The sequence below is a fragment of the Setaria viridis genome, chromosome 3 (assembly GCF_005286985.2).
Source record: "Setaria viridis chromosome 3, Setaria_viridis_v4.0, whole genome shotgun sequence".
Taxonomy (NCBI): domain Eukaryota; kingdom Viridiplantae; phylum Streptophyta; class Magnoliopsida; order Poales; family Poaceae; genus Setaria; species Setaria viridis.
The window spans coordinates 18,521,728-18,541,011 of NC_048265.2; the positions used below are offsets into that span (position 1 = coordinate 18,521,728).

The 19,284-nt window shown below is 44.3% G+C and overlaps 2 protein-coding genes across 2 annotated transcripts; both read right to left on the reverse strand.

Annotated features, from left to right (window-relative positions):
• Window positions 1–11,046: 11,046 nt before the first annotated feature.
• LOC117847928 (peroxidase 54) lies at window positions 11,047–12,527 on the reverse strand. Its single transcript, XM_034729233.2, has 3 exons — window positions 11,953–12,527; window positions 11,695–11,857; window positions 11,047–11,561 (listed from the first exon to the last, which is right to left on the reverse strand). The coding sequence occupies exons 1-3, from the start codon at window positions 12,388–12,390 to the stop codon at window positions 11,206–11,208; spliced, it is 957 nt and encodes a 318-aa protein (XP_034585124.1). The 5' UTR covers window positions 12,391–12,527; the 3' UTR covers window positions 11,047–11,205.
• A 3,914-nt stretch (window positions 12,528–16,441) lies between these two features.
• On the reverse strand, window positions 16,442–17,867 carry LOC117849993 (peroxidase 2). Its single transcript, XM_034731754.2, has 3 exons — window positions 17,303–17,867; window positions 17,050–17,212; window positions 16,442–16,940 (listed from the first exon to the last, which is right to left on the reverse strand). The coding sequence occupies exons 1-3, from the start codon at window positions 17,735–17,737 to the stop codon at window positions 16,585–16,587; spliced, it is 954 nt and encodes a 317-aa protein (XP_034587645.1). The 5' UTR covers window positions 17,738–17,867; the 3' UTR covers window positions 16,442–16,584.
• Between the last annotated feature and the right edge of the window lie 1,417 nt (window positions 17,868–19,284).

Here is a 19,284-nt window from a genome sequence, read left to right on the forward strand (position 1 = left end):
GTAAATATTTCTAAATCTTATTGCAATCTTTGTTGCTTTTTGACTTGTTGTTTTTAGTGCATCTCACAATCTTCCTTGATATTTTCTCATATGGTAGATGTGAGTGTCTGCACACAAGGCTTCTTTTGTACATTGTAAAGTACTTTAAGATCGCGTTCTCCTTTGGTGGGTTGCGAGTACTCAGGCTATCTAGTAAGTAGATCTCTGAGCGAGTAGTCTCTTCAGGGTTTCGTTGACTAGATCCTATCTTTACAACCTCCCTAGGTTGTATTGATGTTGCGCTCTGGAAAACCTTGAACATGTATAAATAAAAATCCTCTCCATTCTCCCTCATTCTAAAAAACTTATTTTTCTCCCTCTCTGAAGCATAAAACAAAGCATAATAACAATAAATGAAAGGAGGATGAGTAGCTAACTTTCACAACACTTTGGATGAGTGAAATCCTCGCGGAAATGAGGAAAAAAATTCGGGCAGCACCTCCCCTAAGCTTGCTTCATTGCCATAGAGAGGAGGATGAAGCTCTCTGGTGGAGTGGAGTGGCTACTGGCTCTGGCTAGATGAGGAAGAAGAGGTCTCTGTCTTACGTTTGTATAGAGGAGGATATTTTGTTCCGGTTGGAATTTCCAACCGGGACAAAAACAAACCCCTTTTGTCCCGATAGGGAGTTTACTCCCGGTTGGAAACTCCAACCGAGATAAAAGCTTCACCGTTTTGTCCCGGTTGGTAATTCCAACTGGGAGTAAACCTTTTGTCCTGGTTGGCAACTCCAACTAGGACAAAAGGGTGAGGCATTTGTCCCGGTTGGAGGGCATTGTCGGTGGGAAAAATCCAACCGTTACAACCGGGACTAAAGGGAGGGCTTTAGTCCCGATCGGTATTTACAACCGGGACTAAAGCTCCCCCTCCCCAATCTGGTCTACCGTAGTGTGCCACTTTTAGTCACGGGCCAACTTTAAATCGGGACAAAAGGAGATGGATGGAAAGTTAGTTCTCCAGTAGTGTGGCCAAGGTGCAGCGTGCTGTGTGCATGATCTCCAACTCCACCAGCGTTGTGGAGTGTTCTCCCGCATCAACCACAAGTTTGACCTGATGTACGCCAAGCGTGCCTTGGTGCACTGGTATATAGGTAAGGGCATAAAGGAGGGTGAGTTCTCTGAGGCCCATGAGGACCTGGCTGTGTTGGAGGACTACGAGGAGGTTGGTGCTAAGTTCGATGATGGTCAGGAGGGTGATGAGGGTGACGATTACTAGACTCTTCCTGGTGTTGCTGCTGTGTAAGGACCGTGTTCTTCTATTATCCCATGATCTGCCTGTGTGGCTCGCACTACTATCATCACTTGTGGAAAACGTGACTTTAGTCCCGATTGGATAGGGCCATAGATCGTGAAAATCCAACCGGGACTAAGTTTTCGAGATAAAAGGGGGGGTCCTTTAGTCCTAGGTCATTCACCTAGGACTAAAGACCCCCTTTAGTCCTGGTTGGTAAAACCAACCGGGATTAAAGGGGCGGCCATGCAGGCACAACATGCGCGCCTGCATGGCGCATGCACGTACCCCTTTAGTACTTAAGATATTTTTTAAATTCTTTCCATATTAATATTGTATGCAAGTTGTATATATATTTAATGATAATAATATATATATACAATTCTTAGTATATTATACACATCAAACTAGTATTTATATAATTACTATATATACAATAATTTATCCTCTTCATTCTTAGGATCCTCCTGTCATGGTGTTGCTCGGTTCAGCTATTGAACGTTCATCGTAATAAAATTCTCCCATGGGATTTATCACCTCGTCCACCAGGAATCCTATGAAACCTTCTTGGATTTCCAAAATCCTCTCCTTCTCCAAGAGTCTTTCTTGAATATTAAACATCTGTAGTGACCAAAAGGTTTAGTCCCGGTTGGAATTACCAACTAGGAAGGGGGGCTTTTGTCCCAGTTGGAATTTCCAACCGGGACAAGGGGGAGGGCGTTGGTGCGATATTTTCTAGCCATTACAATCGGGACTAAAGGGGGGCTTTAGTCCCGATTGGTGTTTACAACTGGGACTAAAGCCCCACCTGTCGGTGCCTCATTTTTGAGCTGGGACTAATAGTCCAAAGTCAACTAAGACAAAAGCACATGTATGGAAGGACGGTTCTCTCCTCGTGCATGTTTTCTAGGTGTCTATCGGTTAGAACTATTTGTCATTTCTGTGTGTGGGGTTTACAACACCTAGTGTTGTAAGACTTATGTTCTGTTCCCCACTTTGCTACTGGGTTATTATGAACATTGTTGTGCTCTAATTTGGTGCCTGTGCTGCTGTACTTTCTTATGCTTGGTGAATGTTATTCATATGTTTGGGTTGTCTAATACAATGACACGTTTGCTTTCAGTGTTAGCTCTAGGAAAAACATGGTGTTTGGTGACCCGTTCACCTTCTGCTCGGTGGTTGTTGATGATGATTGATGAAGTCTGCAGGTAGGGGTTGAAGTCTCCAGTAGGCCTGTTGCTGGGTATCCATAATTCATACCCAAATTCACACCATCTCAAATAGGGAGGGAATGGGTAGAAATATATATACCCATTGGAAATGGGGAGTGTAGGGTATGGGGAGGTTTCAATTTATCTATTAGATATACATAGTATCTAGTACAAAATTAATTATCCATTGGATATGGGTGAGAATGTGGAGGGTAAGGATTGAATAATATATATTTGGATTTGGGTATGAACAAGAACAAGAGTGGGTTTATCCATACCCTCCCCGCAATTGAGCACCTTAGATGCGAAATGGATGGCATGGGCTTCAGCTTGGAAAGGATCGTTTGCATCGTGTATCTGGGCCTGATGGTGCACGTCGAGTTTGAGGATGAATAGCCCAAGTACGGATCTCCTTGCCTCCTTGGTGTGCGTCCTTGTACATCTGGTGCAATTGCAGCACCACAGTTTTTTTAAAAAAAGAGAGATTAGCATACATGTGGCTTAAAATATTTTCACATTTGCTTTCCAGAAAGGAAATAGTGATGAACATGTAATAGTTACGAAGAATGAAAAATCATAAAAAACTACACATTAATCATCACAATTGGAGAGGGAGAGAGAATGTATTTTAGTAATGAGACATGAGCAATATGCTAGAGAGTGGAGAAGCTCTAAAGGAGCTAGTGTCAATGTCACAGTTGCCCCTCATTCAGCTCATGCTTATCTTTTGTAGGGGAAGACATATGATATATTAGCCGGAGGTACGGAGTACTTGCTTTATGCAGACCATGAGTGGATGTTTGGGGCAACCCTGTGCTTGAGTTTATGGTTTAAACTTTCAAGTATGTGTCTAAATGTTAACAATACATTGCCGACCAGATGGCTGATCAACCAAAGACCAGATGTCGTTGAAGTCTTGGGATGACCGAGTTGGAGCCCGAAGCCGAAAAGGCGAAACTCCCCTTGCCGACGGCCCCCGTCGAGCAAGGCACCAAGGTTGCCGGGAGGACGGCGCATCCCTCGCTCCCGCTGGCACCTATGGAGCAGGTGGCTACCGCTGTTGGTGAGGAGGTGCCAGAGCCGAAGGAGTAGGCGGATGCCGCTGCCGGTGGGTAGACGCGGACGGAGGAAGAGGAAGGGGAGGACAAGGATGATTTTGAGGACACAGTCTTTGACGTGCAACTACGGGACCTGAAACGTGCCTCCACCGCAGGTCGTCAGGTACAGGTAACCCACCACCATCCCTTCCCCTTGACTTGCACATCCATTCCTTTCAAGGTGTCGTGCACGCAAGGTGTTCGACGCATTGCCTGTGTGTCTGTACCATGGGTGAGAGGGCAACTGGAGAGGCGTTTTAAAAGGTGACAAGACCTCGCTGCTAGACCTTGTCAACACGACTAATGCTTGCATCGAGACCTTCACCTCTAGAAAACCTAGTCGAGATAGATAAGATCCTCTCTGCAGAGTCAGAGGGGGCCGATGAGAAATTAGAAGCTGAGACCGGAAGCAGAAGGATGGAAGCCATGGGATTTTGCCCATTGGAGGAACAGGATAACAGGCAGTCACTGGACCCACTGCTAGGGATACAGAAAATAGGGACCGGTTCTGCTTCTAGCCATTAGCAAATGAGGAATGCTCCGATGATGAGAAGGAAGATGAAATTTCTGCTGAGACCGGAGATAAGGAAGCTCCAGAGACTGAGGTGAGGCGTTGTGCATCTCTAGTGGATAGAGCAGCACTCTCCAGTGGTGAAAGAATGGAGAAAGGGAATAGACCAACAACATCACAAAGAGCTAAAGCGAGGGGCAATGGTAAAACAGTGACTACCGGGAAGAAGACCAAACCATGGAAAGGACCGATGCCAAGGAGAGAACATCCACTGAAATTGTCACTAGGTGACATATGGGTGAGAGACATCTGGGCATCTGTTTCATCGAAAGGGAGTAAGTGTCTGGAGTCGTTCTTGGCCGATGAATCAAAAGCCATGACCGCCAGTGAAGTTCCTGTTGTTGTTTGCTCAAGGCCAATGGAAGAGACGAAATTTGAATTTCAAAGGGAGCAATCGTTTCATCTTCAAGGACCAATAACTTGAGTTGGAGAAACAGGATTTGTCTATGTGGGGGCCCATTCGGTGTTCCAGTGTACTAATAGCTTGGGGCAACTCCTTAAAAATGGAGGGAAACCCAAAGGTCGAGCTATTCACTGCTTCCCCAAAGCCCAAGACGACGCATCATCTAGCAAGAGAAACGGGGCACTGGGCACTGTGGCAAATAAAGACACCACTAGTTAGTGTATGCCTATTACCCAGAACGACGTTCCATCTAGTGAAAGGAAGAGGGCGCTGTGTGTGGTGGCAAAAGGAGGCGGTGGGATGAGCATGGGTTATGTTGCAAGAGGCGGATTAGGGGCCAGGGACGTTCATGGTGACCATGTGTTCCGTGAACGGCCGCTGGACAGGGAATCGCGCGAAGAATTTGGCAGTAGTCGGCGCATGGGCGGTGGATAGAGAACTGAGAAGGAGATCAAGATTGGTAGTGGGGAAGGGGAAAGAGAACTATATGGGAGAGGATTGACATCAAGAACAGATATTGTCACTTGGAAGGGTTGAGAGTGGCAGCGCCCCGACTATGGAGGTTGGAAGGGAGCATATGGATCGGGTGGTTCAAAGGAGTTCTTGCGGGGCCGTGGTGGCTGGCACAGATGGCAAGAGCGAACCCAAGGAGCTACTATGCAAAAGGAAGAAGGCAGGGGAAAGATGGAAGTAAACATTGAACAGGATGCATATACTAAGGAAAAGATGACAACAAGTGACAGTGAACAGAAAAAGAGGGTAGGGAAAAGAGCAGATATGGATGTTATGATAATAGAAGGAGAAAGAGAGGAAGAAGAGAAAGGAGATGATGCAAAGATAGGGATCAAATGCTCATTGTGCACGAAGAAAGGACATGTGGCAGCAAGATGCACCAGTGTTGTGTATTGTGTCATCTGCAATAGTAATGACCATGTCAACCATAGGTGCCCAGTGTTTAAGCAGCCACGACCAGTGGCACATGCAGTTGGATATGCACTCCATGGGTTGGGGTTTTACCATATACCACACCCACCTTTGCCTAGAGCAAGGAATCCAAGATGGCATTGATCAGAGTTGGAGGAGGACAGCTATCCAAGGAGCAGGTAGTTACCCAACTTCAGAGGCTGTATCCTGGAAAATGGAAGTGGGAGCTAGATGATCATGAGGGCAACACTTTCATTACTAAGTTTCCTTCAAAGTCTGAACTTCAGAGGACTATAGCTTTTGGAGGGGCAGATGTTAAGGAAGAAGGAATGCAGGCAGGGATTAGACTACAATTTGAAGCTTGGCATGAGAAGGAGGAAGCGTTTTTACTTCTTAAAGTGTGGGTGAGAGTTTTTGGAATGAGAAAAATCTTTTAAAGAATTTATGAATTTGTGGGCAGTAGGGTCAATGTTGGGCTCTACCCAGATTGTTGACATGGAAATGACTAGGGAAAATAACTTTGGGAGGGTATGTGTGGTAGTTCTCAATCCATTACTTATTCCCCTACATCTTGATGTGGTGATAGGGGATCATTACTTCGAACTAGATTTCGAAGTGGAAAAGATGGGAACTGATGAGAATGGAGAGGAGGTTGTGTTTGAATGGAAGGGGGATGTAGGAGGAGAAGGGGAAGGAGAAGCCAGTGAAGATGACCCTATGCAGGATGATCCAGAGATGGATAGAGAACCAAAATGAAGAAAGAACAATAGTGATTCCAATGAGAAAGAGAGCAACTATATAGGAAATAAATAGACAGTTCAAGTGTTGGCCAACATGGACTTCCTGAAGGAGAGAGTGCAAAATTGAATGAAGAGGAGTTTAGGATGTTTCTTAAAGAAAGGGTCGAGGAGATAATGGATAGAGCTGTGGATAAAACTTTGTAAGATCTGGCAGATAAGATTATGGCGGAGGAAAATGAAGAACAGGGGACAATTAACAATTGGGAGGAGGAAGGTGAAGGAGATGAAATTCAGAGGGTGGCTGTAATTCCTAAGATAATCATCACACCAACAAGGGCTAGTCCAAGGTTGGCTCACTCAGTGAATGAGCACATCTTAGCAAAGATAGAAAAGATGTCGGCTAGGAAAAATCTGGAACACAATGAAGGTAACCTTGTAGCTAACTGTTGCCTTTCTTTTCCTGTAAGTACTGCTATTTGTAATGTTAAACAACTAGAGGTTAGTCTAGGGGATAGTGAAAAGGAGGTGGATAAGATGGTGAGAGAGATCCTAACCTTAGAAAATAATCGTATGAACTAGGCCGAGGAGGTAGATAATCAGAGTGAGAGGTCTTTGAAAAGTGATAGAGAGAATGAGAATCTGGAAGAGATAGAAAGCAAGGCAATACAATATCTTTGTGGGGAGCTTCTGGAGGATGATAATATTCACCTAGAGTGTAATACTGAATCAGGAAAACACAAGTCTTGTGCTAAGTCACAAAGAAAAAAGACTTGTAAAATAAAACTCCCCAAATATAATGTCAAAATTGTTTCCAAATGAAGGGAATATTCTGGAATAGCATAGGTCTTAGTGACTTGGCTAAAACAAGATTTCTCACTAATACTGTTAAAGAGCAGAACTTAGTTTTTATTGCTCTTTTAGAAACATGAAGAAGAGATTTTACCCAAATCACGCTAAGTAATTTTTGCGGGGGTAGAAATTTCATTTGGCATTGGATAGAGCCTCATGGGAGATCTGGGGGTATTCTTCTTGGAGTAGACCTAAAGGAGCTAGATATAGGTAGCATTGATGAAGGGGACTTTTATGTTAAATTTCAGCTAAGGACCAGGAAGGATAACTTCCAGTTTGTGCTGGTGGCTGTCTATGGAGCAGCTCAGCTCGAATTTAAGGAGGCTTTCCTCACAGAGCTTGTCCATGCATGTAGCAATGAGAACTTGCCTATGGTGCTAGGGGGATTTTAATATCATCAGGAATCCAAAGTGAAAAAAAACAATGAAAGATATGATGATAAATGGCATTTTCTTTTTAATGCTACCATAGATAGTTTAAATCTAAAGGAGATTGAGATGTCGGGGTGAAAATATACATGGGCTAATTCTTTAAAAATCCCAACTTATGAAAGATTGGATAGAGTGTTGGTCAGTACAGAATGGGAGCAGCACTTTCCCCTAGCCACGGTTGATGCCTTGAGTAGGGAGATTTCGGATCATACACTGCTACTTCTAAACACTGGACAGGAGAATTGGATCAAGAGGCAACCTCTATTTAAATTTGAGTTGGGGTGACTTAAGGAAAGAGTTTTTGATCTAGTGTCTGATGTCTGGAACAAAGAAAGAAAAGGCTCCACCCCTTTGCAGAAATGGCAAAATAAGATTAGGAGGCTAAGACAGTTCCTGAGAGATTGGGCAAAAAACATGAATGGTGCGTATATAAAAGAAAAACAAGAGCTCCTTAGAAGAGCTAATGAGTTAGATAAGAAGGTGGAATCACAGCTGCTAAGTCACCAAGAGAGTGATTTAAAGCAATGTATTCAAGATAGGCTAGTACAGCTTCTGAGAGAGGAAGAAATCAAATGGTATCAAAGAGCAAAAAACACTAAAATATTAAAGAGGGACAATAACTCAAAATATTTTCATATGATAGCTAATGGCATGCATCGAAAAACTAGAATTTTCCGGCTTGAACAGGAAGAGGGAATTATTGAAGGGGATGAGAATCTTAAAAAATATATAAAGCTCCGGGAAAATGATTCTCATCCCCTTCAATCTCATCCCCTTCAATTGAAGGGGATGAGAATCTTAAACAATTGTTCTCAAGTGTCAAGGGAGGAAAATGAGATCTTGACTGAAAGGTTTACGGAAAAAGAAGTTAGAGATGCCATTTTCCAAATGAAGCACAATAAAGCTCCGGGACCTGATGGATTCCCAGTAGAGTTTTGCCAAGTTTTTTTGGAGCCTTATTAAAAATGACCTAATGGACATATTTGAAGAGTTCCACAAAAGCAAGCTCCCTCTATATAGTTTAAATTTTAGGATTATAACTTTAATCCCAAAACTCAAGGAAGTTAAAATGATTCAGCAATACATGCCAATTTGTATGCTAAATGTTAGCTTCATAATCTTTACAAAGGTGATAGCTAATAGATTTACCCTAGTGGCTAATAAAGTTATCAGACCATCGCAGACGACCTTTTTGCTTGGAAGGTATATTATGGAGGGAGTGTCATCTTACATGAAACCATACATGAATTGTGTAGGAAAAAACAGAATGGGATTGTTCTCAAACTTGACTTTGAGAAAGCCTATGATAAGGTTAATTGGACATTCTTACAATAGGCTCTAAGAATGAAAGGGTTTTCTTCTACTTGGTGCAATTGGATTGAAACTATAGTTAGTAGGGGTAGTGTGGGGGTTAAAGTGAATGATGACATTGGACATTTCTTCCAAACGAAAAAAGTTTGAGGCAGGGGGACCCGTTATCTCCGATTCTATTTAATGTGATGGCTGATATGTTAGCAATTCTTATTTCAAGGGCTAGAGATAAGGAGCAAATAAAGGACCTAGTGCCCCATCTAGTAGATGGAGGATTATCTATTCTCCAATACGCAAATGATACAATCCTCTTTATGGAAAATAATATAGAGCAGGCCAAAAACTTGAAGCTAGTACTATGTACCTTTAAAAAGCTCTCAAGACTTAAAATTAACTTCCATAAGAGTGAGCTGTACTGCTTTGGAGAGGCAAAAGACATAGTGAGGGACTATGTACAGATTTTTGGATGTAAGGAAGGATTCCTACCTTTTAAATATCTTGGAATCCCAATAAATCACCATAAAATCTCAAATAAGAACTGAAGCATGATTGAAAAGAGATTTCAGAAAAAAAATTAGCAAGTTGGAAGAGTAAACTCTTGTCAATAAGAAGCAGATTAGTGCTAATAAACTCTATCCTCTCTAGCTTACGAATGTTTATGATATCCTTTTTTAAATACCTAAAGGTGTTCCCAAAAGATTGGAATACTACAGATCTAGATTCTTTTGGCAATGTGATGAGCATAAGAAGAAATATAGACTAGCCAAGTGGAGCATCTTGTGTGCACCAAAGAACGTGGGTGGACTAGGTATCTCTAATTTGGAAGTTCAACATAGATGCTTGTTAAGCAAGTGGCTATTTAAACTTCTGAATGAGGAAGGATTGTGGCAAAGTTTGCTAAGAAGAAAATACTTAACTAATAAGACTCTAACTCAAGTGTCAAAGAAACCGGGTGATTCACATTTTTGGGTTGGTCTCATGAAAATTAAGGATCAATTCCTGTCAATGGGTAGGTTTGAAATGCATAATGGGAAGCAAACTAGATTCTGGGAGAATTTATGGGTTGGAAATGCAACTTTAAGAGAAAGATTCCCATAATTGTATAACATAGCTAGGAGGAAAAATGATACGGTAGCCAAAGTTTGTAGCACCGTCCCTCTAGATGTTTCATTTAGAACGGCTTTGACATCCCTCTGGATGTTTCATTTAGAACGGCTTTGACAGGTGACAAACTAAATGAATGGCTAGATTTGGTGGCTGAGGTGGCAGTATATAGCCTAGATGAACAGAAGGATATGTTCCTTTGGAATCTGAATAAAAACAAGGAGTTCACAGTGAAGTCAATGTACAAAGAGATAATGCAACTTGAAGGAACACCATCTTTGTGTTCAGCCTGGAGATTAAAAGTACCACTCAAGATCAAGGTCTTCTTATGATATTTGAAAAAGGGAGTTATCCTGACAAAGGATAATCTTGCTAAAAGAAGATGGCAAGGAAGTACCAATTGTTGTTTTTGCAACTCTGAAGAGATTGTGCAACACTTATTTTTCGACTGTCATATGGCAAGATTCATTTGGAATGCAGTGTATTTTTCGTTTGGAATTCAACCGCCTACTAGTGTGCCTAATATGCTGGGTTCTTGGATTAGAGGGTATTCCCGGCTGTATAGAAAACAGATGCTTGTAGGCGCTTCGGCTCTTTGTTGGGTAATTTGGTTGAATAGAAATGAGATGGTGTTTAAAGGAACCATCCCTAATTCATTTTTGCAGGTACTTTTCATGGGACTTTCTGGACAAGAACATGGTCGATGCTATCTAAGGAGGAGAAAATTGCTTTGAAGAAGAATTGTTGCAAGTTGGAAGCTACTGCCTTGGATTTCTTCAACAAACATGGATGGAATTTCAGGAGAAGACTTCATTCATAGCATGCCCAATATCGGTGGATCTCTGTTTTGATGTTGTTGCTGGAGGTCACAGTTTAATCTTCAGCAAGTCTGGGTGGGCGTTCAGGAAAGGGCTCAGGCAGTGGGCGTCGTAGGAGTGTTTTTCTCCAGTTTGAGTCTGAATGTTTTTTGAAGTATAATGCTTCAGGTGCAGTCTGAGTACTGTGTGTCATGTCAGTTTGATTGTGTTTTGGCTATAGACATTCACCTGTGGATGATCGAGGCCGGATACTATGATCCTTAATTTAAAAAAAAATGTTAGCAATATGTTCAACATCCAAGTCTGCAGTGACTTTGGCCTCACACAAAATCAAATTCTCTTGAAATGAGCATGCATAGGTGTAATACATTTTCACATTCAGAAAGGAAATGAGAAAACACAAAAACTACACATGAATCATCCTACAATTGGTTCAAGAAAAAAGGAGAGAAACCAATCGATTTGAACCAGAGCCTTCTTCAGTACCCTCTGCTATTGACTCTCCGGCAGTTCTTCCTGATCTCTCCATCCTTCCCTGTTAAGGGGCTGATGTTGCCCATCTTAATCATGGACGCCGCGAAGTTCCTGAAGAAATCCTGTTGGTTGCCTGCGAACCGCTGAACAACGGGAGCGGTGGTTGCCGCCGCGGTGGGGTCGGACAGCATGACCTCGTCGGAGGGGAGCTGGGCGCGGCCCTCCAACAGGTTGCCGTAATACTTGTTGTCGAACAGGTCGGGTGTGACCTGATCCAGGTTCTTCAGGTCACCCTCACGCTGCCCGGCCGTGCAGTTCTCCCGCGTGAACTGGCACTGCACTTTGCCGAACGTGTGCGCTCCTGGAGTAGTAGAAGTGTAATGTTAAAATCAGTGTGTACACAACATAGAAAAAATCTTCTAGGATCGTTCGAACTGTATACAAAATTACATTGCTAAAAACTGAAATGGTTTGACTTGGTATGTTTACGTTACCTTGGAGGGCGACGAGGTCAGTGTCGTCGAGGTTGAAGTTTCTGAACTTCTCCTGGAGAACGTTCAGGGAGTCGAAAGGGCTCGGGAGGTTGTTGGCGCTCTCGACGTTGGTCGTCGTGCCGTCTCGCCGGCCGAGCAGCCCGCTCCATCGTGGCCCTCCTGCCTGCGCCCATGTCCGTGATTTCGTGAGTTCATGTGAGGACTGAGAGAAGCTAGGAGGCGCTGTGCCGACCAATGCAAGAAGATCGCGTTACTTACGAGTTCGACGGAGATCTCAGCCGCTAGGGCGAGGATATCAGCGCAGGAGACGATGCCGGGACACGCGTGCTCCAGCGCGGCCTTGATGTCGTCGACCACGGGAAAGCCGCGCGCCGAGTTGTTGTTGGCAAGCACGTTCTTCTCGGTCTGGATCGTCGGGAGGTCGTCGTCAAGGAGGAGCGAGCCGTCGCAGCCCTGGACGAAGCAGTCGTGAAAGTGGAGGCGGATGAGGCTGGCCGGGATGCGCGGGTCTGAGACGCGCGCGTTCTGGATGACGCGCCGGACGACGTCGTAGGCGGTGGGGCACGACGCGTCGTAGAACGTGGAGCTCAGCGCCACGCCACCGGCACTAGCGCCGCCAGCCAAGGCGAGGAGGAGGGCGCAGTGCGCGGCTACCAGCAGCCCAAGAGAAGCGGAGCGAGAGGAAGCGGCCGCCATGGATGCGTGTGTGTGCACGTGTAGGGCTCTGAGTCGTTGCTGCCTGATCACTGAAGACTGAAGAGGCTAGCCGCTTGTACTCACAAGCTCTGGCGATGGCGCTCGTTGCAAGTGCGTGTAGAGCAGCCAGAGATGGTTGTGAGTGACTTGTGAGGGGATGGTCGTCGGGTGCAGCATATTTATAGCCCGGCTCGGTTGGTTACTTGGTTAGTGATGATAAGCAGGTGCCCCGACTTTTCTTTGGGACGGTACGTGTCAGGTGCGCGTTTGACATGTTCCGTTTGCCGCAGCTTGGCAACTGGATTAGTTTAGCAGTGGCGATGATGGCTGCGGCACGCGGTTGCAGCCAGACATAACATATATCCTTTCAGTATTGACGGCTGAGGCCATGGACGATGACAGCGAGAGGAGAAGTGGTCGTGCTGACTAGTTCTGAGCGATTACTAGAGATGACTGCGTGTGTTGTATATCGTAGCGAACATGTTCCATTAGGTTATAGTTTGTGATTTTGATGATTAAATGACAACGTATTTATTGGAACTAATGGTTTGTCAAGCATGTGCCTTGTAGGTTTCCTAGGTGCCAAGTATGCAAACCAAACCAGGGCAGGTATTCAAACATCCAAGCCATGGTATTCTTGATAGTCAAATCATGGTATTCAAGCATCCAAGCTATTGTATTCGAGCATCCAAGCTATGGTATTCAAGTGACCAAACCATGGTATTTAGGATTATTCTAAGATATTCAAGCATCCAAATGATAAAGAAAATCCAGAGATATTCTCGGAGAAGACAGAAAAAGACCTATAGCATCGGATCATCCGACGAGCAGGAGTTGGAGGCGTCGGATGAAGCATATTTACTTTGCGAAGTTCTAGAGAGGTTTCGGGAGAAACTCCTTCAGCACCATTTGTTCCGACGGTGCATCGGATGAAGCGTCGGATGAAGCATCGGATAGATTTTGGATGTGTCACTAAAGAACTTGGGCGCGGGGAGGCTAACGGCTAGTTGCACCAAATGTTCTGATACATGCCAAAATAGACCATTGGAACATCGAATGGTATACTTTAACTAGACGTTGGAGCAACGGCTCTTTGGTATCTTGGACTATTTATACCCCCTCCACTCGTCCATTTGAAGTTGCTGGAGTGTGCAGGAATCTATTGGAGATCAAAACTCATCAAGAACATATTCAAGCCACCAAAAGTGCCTAAGTGATTTATCAAAGCTTAGAAGGGTGATTAGTGTCAGAATAGGCCTAGAGAAGAGAGAGTGCAAGGTGTGCCTACCTTGTGATCGGTTCAAGGAGTGAACCACAGCTGTACAAGGTGTGCCGGCACCTTGAAGCCTTGGTGGCTCACCGGCAAGTCTTCGACCCTCCAACTTGGTGTGGAGCGGTGTCGACAACTGTGTGCGGGGATGTGGAGATCACCTTCCTTCGTGGAGAAGCTCTTTAGTGAATGCGGCATCAAGGTAACTGGGGAACTTGACGTGAGCGTTAGTGATCAAGCCTCTGTGGCAAGTCAAGGGGTGTCCCGGAAGAGATTTGGTGACTGGGAAGCAATACTCTTATGTGAGTGCTTCAACAATGTGGACTAGTGGTGGCTTAGTGCCTACCAATACCACGGGATAAATCATCGTGTCAAGAGTTTACTTTCCCTCATCCCCTTCTTGTTTATATTCTTGCAACTTGTGTGCCTTTACATTCTTAATGTAGTATCTTATTAGGATTGGCTCTAGGTTGCAAAACTTGTTTCGGGATGAGGGTTTCATACTAGATCAACCATAGTTGCATATCTTGATAGCATGATCTAGTTTAAGTTTGATGCAAAAATAATAGAAATCATAGGTTAAAGTTTTAAGTTGCCTAATTCACCACATTCCCCTCTTAGACTACGAGCACCGATTCGATACATACATACATACATATATACATACATACATATATAGAGAGACTCTTTGTTACAACTTGCAAGCGGTATGAAAACGGGAAGGTGCCCGAGACCCTTGGCCAGTTCTTCCCAAAAGTAGCAAAAGGATATCAGAGTTGCGAGTGTATGGGGCCAGTGCGCAGTGGGAGTGAGAGTGGGTGCAGCTGCCGACCGGCGACCAAGTGTTGCCGCAGCTGCGAGGAAACGGCCGATCGAGTGGGACTCTTCGTGGGAGAGTAGTCAGACTCAGACAGCGGCTCCAAGCAGCTTGACAACGGTACATCTTTAATGTTGCATGCAGTTGCTTCTCATTCTTGGATGCATATTGCAGGTGCAGACGTGCAGTGATGCATGTATCTAGTCGATCTAGTGGCCGGTTGTTGCAATCCATCTTCTCTGAGTTTACGTGGTCATCATGCTTTTGCAATTTGTGTCTTGTTCCCTCCTAATAAAAATCAGAAGACAAATCTCTTGCCGTTCCGTTCAAGAAAAAAAAAACTGTGCTTTTGCAAAAGGGTGCATTCTTTCACAGGACAAAGTCCGTTTAAGCTTGTTCAACAATATCTCGAGTTTGGTTTCCCCTACTGCAATATCAGAATCGAGGCACCCTCAAAGCATATATACCATTGTATCCGAAATTTAAATACAAACGAATGATTTTAGTGATATTATCTACAGGTTCGGTTTGGTTTCGGATTTGGTACTGCTTTGCTCACATTGAGTTCCAGGCTTATTTCCTTTCTTTTGGATTTTTATTTATGTCTTCTAATGCTGGAGGCACCGTCTTAGCAATCACGTTCAAAGCCCAAAACAATATTTATCTTGAAATAAGTTTCCTTCGTCTAAAGATCTATAATGCGCCCATTATTTACATATTTACAGATCTATGAGGTAGTGTGCATGCATAGTGGTTGCACCATTTTGTGCATTGCCTTGTAAGAAGAAAGAGACAAGATACTATCAATAACATGCAAAAACACCCTAGGTCCATCCAAAGGGAGTTTTGTGCTGAAATGCCAGTGTTTTTTCAGCGAGTTTGTTGAGAAACACACAAAATTCAAATTAGTTGTCAAAAGTTTCGAGCCAATCCAATGCTTCATGGTATGAGATTTCTACAATAATAAAATAATGTAGTGCATCTAGTACTATTTACTCATTTGTACTCTATATTTTTGTTATCGAAACATTTTAATGAAACTAAAATAAAATATGAGAAAAGTTGGTTTTAGCAATATTTGAAAACCCAGGCTACTTTGTATCCTTTACCTTTTTGTTGATTTATTGTTTGAGCTTCCACCTCAGATAAAGAACAGCCTACACAGAAAATACCACATCAATAAAAAGTTCGTTTGACTTCCGTTTTATTTGTTTCGGATGGATGGAGGGGGAGGTTAAAGTGGAATTATTCTTCTTCTTTTTTTGCAGTTTCTACCCTAGTTACTTGCTAGATTGCTTCGTTTGGCAGCCCAACCATGAGTGGCTTGTGCCAACTCTGTTTGAGGAATACATTGCCCAATTTGGACTTTTCTTTATTTTTATGTCTCAAGAATAGGTCTACGGTGCACTTAGAAAAGATGGCAAGAGAATTGCCGTGTTATATTAATAGAAAGGAAAAAAGAAAAGAAAATAACAGTAGAAGGACAACAACTGAAAAGTTGTGGAGAGACCTAGAGAACGCAACACCTACAACCGGGATCAATAACACGAGGGGATGAGGACAACTAACACAACAGTATAACTAAAGAAAAAGCAAGACATCACTACATCGCAAAAGAAAAATCGACTTGGGATGGAAAGACCACACGCAACTACGACTGATCATTTATAGCTTCGTTTAGACCGTATATCATAATTCTATTTTTCGTATATTTCCTTTGTCATATAGTACAACATATTTGATTTGTATTGTCTCGTGAAGGAATGGAACTTATAACATTGTAAAAAAGAATAAATACAGATTTTTGAGCTAGTTGTTCTGAATATGTTGGATTGACATCTGTCGATTGTTTCTTCACTTCATTTCGATTCTTTTTTACAGTCTTGCAAAATTTTCCATTGAGTTTATCAAAACGCATTTGATATTATATTTGCTAAAAGAAATGCAAAGAATAGTTCTTGGAATGCAAAGAAACATTTTCACACTTGTTTCACGAAATGGGGTCAGCTCATACTTACAAAAAGGACCGAGAAAAGAATCGAAATAATGATGATTTACAAATTACAACATCATAACATGATAAAAACATCAATCTGAATCAGAGTCTTCAATAACCTTTGCTATTGACCCTCCGGCAGTTCTTCCTGATCTCTCCATCCTTCCCAGTCAGAGGGCTAATGTTCCCCATCTTAATCATGGACGCCGCGAAGTTCCTGAAGAAATCCTTCTGGTTGCTCGCGAATCGGTGAACAATGGGTGCAGTTGTCGCCGGCGCAGCTGGGTCCGACAGCATGACCTGGTCGGATTCGAGCTGGGCGCGGCCGTGCAAGAGGTTTCCGTAATACTTGTTGTCGAACAGGTTGGGTGTCGCCTGGTCCAGGTTCTCCAGTGAATCCACGGGTTGCCCGGCCGTGCAGTTCTGCCGCGTGAACTGACACTGCACTTTGCCAAACGTGTGCGCTCCTGGAGTAGTAGAAATTTGTTGTTGAAATAGTGTTCTAGGTTTGAACTGTGTACACAAAGTTACATTGATGAAAACTGAAATTTTTTTGACTCGGTACGTTTACGTTACCTTGGAGGGCGACGAGGTCAGTGTCATCGAGGTTGACGTTTCTGAACTTCTCCTGGAGAACGTCGAGGGAGTCGAAAGGGCTCGGGAGGTTGTCGGCGCTCTGGACGTTGGTCGTCGTGCCGTCTCGCCGGCCGAGCAGCACACTCCATCGTGGCCCTCCAGCCTGTAACCGTGATTCCGTCAGTTCAGGTGTGAGGAGAGAAGCTAGGAAAGGCTGTGCTGATCAATGCAAGAAGGTCGCGGCGGCGCTTACGAGTTCGACGGAGATCTCGGCCGCGAGGGCAAGGATGTCAGCGCAGGAGACGATGCCGGGGCACGCGTGCTCCAGCGCGGCCTTGATGTCGTCGACGACGGGAAAGCCGCGCGCCGACCTGTCGTTGGCGGGCACGTTCTTCTCGGTCTGGATCGCCGGGAGGTCGTCGTCCAGGAGGAGCGAGCCGTCGCAGCCCTGAACGAAGCAGTCGTGGAAGTGGAGTCGGATGAGGCTGGCCGGGATGCGCGGGTCGGAGACGCGGGCGTCCTGGATCACGCGGCGGACGACGTCGTGGGCGCTCGGGCACGACGCGTCGTAGAACGTGGAGCTCAGCGCTGAGCCGCCAGGGTAACCGTGAGCCGAGGCGAGCAGGAGCCCGCAGTGCGCCGCTAGCAACAACACGAGCAGCGAGAAGCAGGGGGAAGAAGAGGCCATACGTGCAAGTGCAAGGCCTGTCACACCGGAGAGGCTGGATGCTATGCGTTCGTGCTTGCTGCTTGATCGCTGTCGCTGGCCTGTTGGCTGTTGCGAACGAGATTGCAGAGATGGAGGATGAGAGGGGAATGGCCGGGGTCGGCTAACTTATAGCCGTCTCGACGGATAACCGCGGGGACTTGTCGCCGGAGCGGCATTATTGGCGGCTCGTTTGACATGTTCCGCACGCGGGAGCTTGTCAAGTTGGGTTTGTTTTTGTATTACCACTGGTGATGATGCGTGGGCCGATGGCTGCTGCGGCAACATCCGTTGTTGCGCACGCGCGCGCTCCCTGCTAAAATATTGTTTCCTTCCAGCGTCGGTCCGACGCAAGGTGGAGGCGGCAGGAGAAGCGGTCGCGTCGAGTTGAATGATGATTGCTTGCGTTCCGCTGCAACGGTAGGAAAACGAAACGATAGGTGATGTTGCCCGAACTCTCTACCATTTTTATCCCGGAAAGTGAGGAAAAGGACCTGTAAAGTGCAGGGGCTATGGATGCTGGCGATCGGCGACCAATCGAGGATTGCAGCTGCGAGGAAAGGGACGATCGAGTGGCCGGGCCAGCGAGAGGCTCCGAGCTCAGGAAGCAACCAGTCGACTGTGTCTTTAATTTAAAAATGTTGCAATTGACTCAAGTTTGTTCGGTATGACATTTTTTTAAATAATAACCCGGTAGAACCTGAGACGAGACGAGACGACATAGTACGCATCTAAGCAATCTTTTTTTTTTGAGAGAATGCATGCATCTAAGCAATCTGGTTGTTGAAAAGCAGAAATTAATGTGTTTTTCCTATCCAGCAAGCATGTTTGTGGCAAACTCCCTTTGTAGTATGATCACATTTATTTTTTTGGAAGCTAAAATTCACAATGGTATTTTGAAGATCTTTTATATTGTTGATGTATACCCAAGTTTCTTCCTGTGCAGTAGCGGGCCCAATGGTTTATACCAGCCCGTGCAATTTAGTGAGCCCAATACAATTGAGTGCCAAGGAACCCGGATGAGCCACCTTCTTAATCCCACGGTTTCTAATTCCTTTTGCATGTTTTATTTTCATGGGCAGAATTAATTAATTTCAAAATTTTCTCTCCAAATTCCAATAAAAATCACTTGAATTTTACATGGGACTCACTCATAATCATACACTGTGGAAAAGTGAGTATTTCCCGGTGGGATAGAGTCATATCTCTCGAAATCCAACCGGGACTAATCTTTTGGGACTAAAGGTCCGCCTCTTTAGTCCCGAGTCACTCATCCAGGACTAAAGACCATCTTTAGTCCAAGTTGGTAATCCGATTGGTACTAAAGACATTTTTTCCTTTTACCTGAATTCTTTTCCATATACCTATACGTATAGGTCATTAGCGTACACTATTTACACGTATACGCTCATACTGTATGCATGTCGTATATATATTTCATGATAGTATATGTATAATACTAATTATAACTACTATATATAAAATTCTTAGTATATAATACACATCAAACTAGTATTACTACAATTACT